Here is a 4,450-nt window from a genome sequence, read left to right as displayed (position 1 = left end):
CCCGCGCCCCCCCCCTGCCACTATCATATACGTACCAGGGGCAATTCCGATAGGTGATCCATTATCTTAAGCGGCATCGAGCAATCGATTCGCGCCGCATCTCGGCCGAGCGCTTTTTCAGGTCCCGCCGGACTTTCGCGCACTGCTGTAACGGCTCTCTTCCACTCTCTTTCTATTGCCGTCCCTTTTATTCTCGTGTATACGTAATTTTTTTGGATTGACTTGCGAAACGCGCGCACACACAACTGCATATTGCACTTCTATGTTGCTTCCATCGCTCGTCCGTAAGGTCGACCTGTCGAGATTGGGATTGAACGATGCGCAAATACGACAGCTCCGCGAGAGAGCTAAAAGCTCACGCGTTTTTGGAAAGGTATCGTTTTTCTTGCATTTCCACGGAAGAATGAGCTTCTATTTATTCTGCGGAGATTAATGACGCTGTTTGTCGGCGATAAAATAGCTCCACAATACTTAACGTATTATTCTGTTTGGAAAATAAGGATCGTGTATAATCAGGATTGTATGTAAAATGTAGAGTTTCAAAGCTGCTGCTGGTGCTGCCGGTGCTGGTGCTGCTGTTCTGCTTTCGCAAAACTTTCGCGTCATGATAGTAAAATTAATCGATGTAAACAACTTAGAACATACGAACGATAATATTTTATCAAAAGCTTTTGGTGATACATGCGCGCATATGCTGACATACAAGTGATATTTTTTACTCTTATATAATAAAAGATATTTTATTATATAAGAAAAATACTTGGAAAATATATGAAGTCTTATGACTCTGAAATGGTACACCTCTTTTAGCAAAATCGCATTTTACTAAAAGATATGAATGGACATTTATTATCGCACACACACGTGGTATACTAAATGTACTAAACTATAATATATGTGTATATTTTCATGAGAGAGTCAATATTTTTTATGACAGAAAATGCATCATTCGTTTTAATAATTTATTTCGTGAGAAATTTTCAATCAGTAGTATCATAAAAAATTTTATGACAAAATAACTGAGATAATTCTAGATGTCAACAATATTGACATTCCTCTCTGGCAATATATTGTATAAATAACGCTATTTACTGTTACAAACTTGTTGAGATAATGATTAACTGTCATCAGATAAATTTTACATTATAAATCAGCAACAGGAAAAATAGTCTTTTAATGTAGCTTGTCTCTCTTCCTGCATCACAGCGATACGGGTCAAAATTTATTAAAGCTTCGTATCTTGATCAAATAACGTTTTTGATTGTTTTGCGAAATTGAAGAAAAACTCTAGTTAGGTTTTTTTTACCGTATATATTTTTATTCATCCCTGGATAGCAACCCGATTGGACGCTTCTGCCGTACTATAAATTCGGCTGCTCGATTGCGAGAATCGCTTTTGGAGATTACGATTGATGGACGTTTGCCGAAACTTAAGTTTTTACGATACCGAAGAAATTCTACGAATTTTTACAAACGCTTTATGTTCCAACTTTCTGAGCGTGGGCTTTGCGTTGACTTGGATATTGATTTTGTAAAACTTAATCAATTTTGATTCGGGATATGAATTATAATAAGAAAACTTGTGCCACAGAATTACTTCTGAGCAAAACCTGGAACGATAATAAATTTGATTTTTTTATTCAAGATTTTAAATCCGCTAACAGAAATAATCGCTGAAAAGGAAATATTTTCCGTATTATGTATAAGCTCACCTTAGACGCTTATTCGCACATACACGTATCATACATATGTGCACACACGTGTCTGTGGTCGGCGTCTTGTGCACACATTTACACAAATCAATTTACTCATGATCCCACATTACACAAAGTTCTTATTACCGCAGCGGTTAATTAGCGTGAGTAAACCACCGCGGATATTATTCTTTAAGTATCCAGCAAGCTAACATTGCGAGAAATTAACTACTGCGGGGTTTATCGCTGTTCTTTTCCATTGTAATATCGCTATGGTATCATATGCTAGAACGACTCTCCATAAAAGGAATTAAATACCGCTGTAAATGACCATTGCAATGTACTTCCTGTACCGATTATATCTTATCGATTTTGAGCGTCTTAATAAACCTAAATTTCTTTTCTATTCTGTGTTCACAGGTTGCGGAAGTATCGCGCCGAAATCTACTTGGGGCAAAGTTGCTACAATGGGTTACGCCAGTCTTGGGATACCCTTGACCTTGGTCTACCTATCTAGTGCGGGAGGTCTCTTGTCGAGATGCGCCAGGGGCGTTTTTACACGAGCTCTTTGTTGCTGCCTCTGCTCGAATTGCGGCTATTGTTGTTACGATGAGAGGCGGATGCAGGTTAGCGATGGCATGCTTCGTTGAAAATTTTTCATCGTTAGTGATAAAAAATTTAATCGCGGACGTCAGTGATATGGTCTTCCTCCCTTTGAATAAACTGGATATACGTGATGGGAAATGCATATGTCGCATCGACTCGACACATGCATCTCCTATGTCGGCAGGATACGCGTGTCCTGTTGACGATCGATAAGGATTAATCGCTGCCGTACCATTGATTGGTTATTGTTAGAGCGCTATTCAAATAAAATTGGATCAGCCTTCGAAATCCCCAGCACTCGAAACACAAGAGTGTAAACGATGTTGGCGTTCACTCGAAAGTGTTGCGACGCAACACGAATGTAATTGGTACACATGTAGAATGGTCATTCACGTGTGTTGACATGCAGATATGAACGGATTTTCCATTTTCGGATATTTTCTCATATGTAGGAGAAAGAGCGACGGATGAGAAAGAAGCGACAGCAGGAGGAGCTGGCGCAGCAGCAGCAGCAACAGTTACAGCTGCAGGAGCCCTTTTACGTTCGCGCGAATGCATCGACGTTCACTAGCACCGTGGAAATTAAAGCCAGCCCGAAAGACGAAGTTTCGAGTCTTGGCTCCGGCGACAGACCGAATGTTACCATACTCGCACCAATCAGTATCTGCCTTGGCGCGATGTTGTGCTACATCGTTGCCGGAGCATTCACTCTGCATAAATTGGACGGTTGGTCATTCATAGGTAAGTTCCGTTCATGTCGGAAAAAAAAATTTCATAAATTGTGTTCGGTGTTGCGTTACCTCTCAACGTGAATTCCAGTAGTTTTCAATATAAATGTATATTTGATGAGCTTCAAAGCGTTTAAAAAAAAAAATTAACATGATCGTTTTTCTGTACCCGTATCAGATTGGCATAAATTCTGCAACGTAATATATACAGTGCAGTATATGTAAACATGATATATGTAGATATATATGTATATAAAGTTTATACTCTCTAAAAGCTAACGGCTAGCGCTTTTTCCACATTTAGATGCAAGCTATTTCTGCTTCATGAGCCTGAGCACTATCGGCTTCGGCGACATGGTGCCCGGTTCTTATCCTCGCCACACCCTCGCCGACTCGAGAAACGTGACAGTCTGGTTTTGCTCCTGCTATATAATGTCAGGAATGGCCCTGACGGCGATGTGCTTCAACATCCTCCACGACGAAATTGTCCATCGGCTGAGTCACCAAACAGACAAGCCGGAGCCGGTGAAGCCGAGCTCGTCCGTAGACGAGCTGTCGACGGATCCGTTTGCTCTGACCTCGTGACAATTTCCGTCGGGCAATCTGTGCCACAGGAACGGCACCGACGAGAACAATATATGTGGCACGGAACCACCCACCAATATATTCGCGCACGAGAATGAGATCAACATCCTAAAAGACACCTTTAATCAGGTAGACGTTACCAGAGATTGCAAACCGATCCTGAAGCTTGAGGATCATGTCCCACCGATCTCTGCTGTCTATATGTTACCCAAGGTCGACGAGGAGGCCGAGGAAAATACGGAAATGTGAAACTTAGACGCGGATTTCCGGAAAATAACAGTCTGGCGACCAGGTTTAATCAATTGGAGATTACCTAGCAGCGTTTTTATGGATCGTAATCCAAATGGATAGGTATATATAACATGTTATATATGCTAAAATCGTGTTGTCAGATCGCGACAAAAAGACGTTTTTGTTGAATCTATTATTAACGTTGAATGCATTTAAGACACACTAATGACTTTAATAAGGTCACGAAAGTAATGGTGCTCAAAATTTACATTTTTGTTTTTTTTTTATTAGAAGTATAAATATAGTGTTATAAAATTTTTCAGACATATGCATTTAAAAAATTTAATTATTATATACTTCCGTTGCTGAAGTTGTCTACTAATATCGTTTCTTTTATGATGTGATAAACAATTGTATATAATGTTTTTACACTATCTTAATATATTGTACTGTTTTACATGTCTAAATTCAACGATTAATGATAGAATCATTAATACGTTTCCATTAGTGGTAATACTAATGAGTATGCAGAGCGTTATCTGGAACACATTCGAAAAATTCAAAAATGATAAGTGCTTAAACCGTTAATGCAAGTAGGACATCCTC

The 4,450-nt window shown here is 39.5% G+C and overlaps 1 protein-coding gene across 1 annotated transcript in view; it reads left to right on the top strand.

Annotated features, from left to right (window-relative positions):
• The window catches only part of LOC108769448 (TWiK family of potassium channels protein 18), a 52,906-nt gene extending 49,182 nt beyond the window's left edge, over positions 1-3,724 (top strand). Inside the window, exons 3-5 of the mRNA XM_018520464.1 lie at positions 2,115-2,320; positions 2,753-3,041; positions 3,333-3,724. Coding sequence (XP_018375966.1) covers positions 2,115-2,320; positions 2,753-3,041; positions 3,333-3,613 — 776 coding nt within the window. The 3' untranslated portion in view covers positions 3,614-3,724. The remainder of the gene's footprint in view (positions 1-2,114; positions 2,321-2,752; positions 3,042-3,332) is intronic.
• The last annotated feature ends 726 nt before the right edge of the window (positions 3,725-4,450 follow it).

This window comes from Trachymyrmex cornetzi, unplaced genomic scaffold (assembly GCF_001594075.2).
Source record: "Trachymyrmex cornetzi isolate Tcor2-1 unplaced genomic scaffold, Tcor1.1 scaffold122, whole genome shotgun sequence".
NCBI classification, from domain to species: domain Eukaryota; kingdom Metazoa; phylum Arthropoda; class Insecta; order Hymenoptera; family Formicidae; genus Trachymyrmex; species Trachymyrmex cornetzi.
Note: the sequence above shows the minus strand (reverse complement) of the source record. Positions and strands in the feature narration are given on the sequence as shown.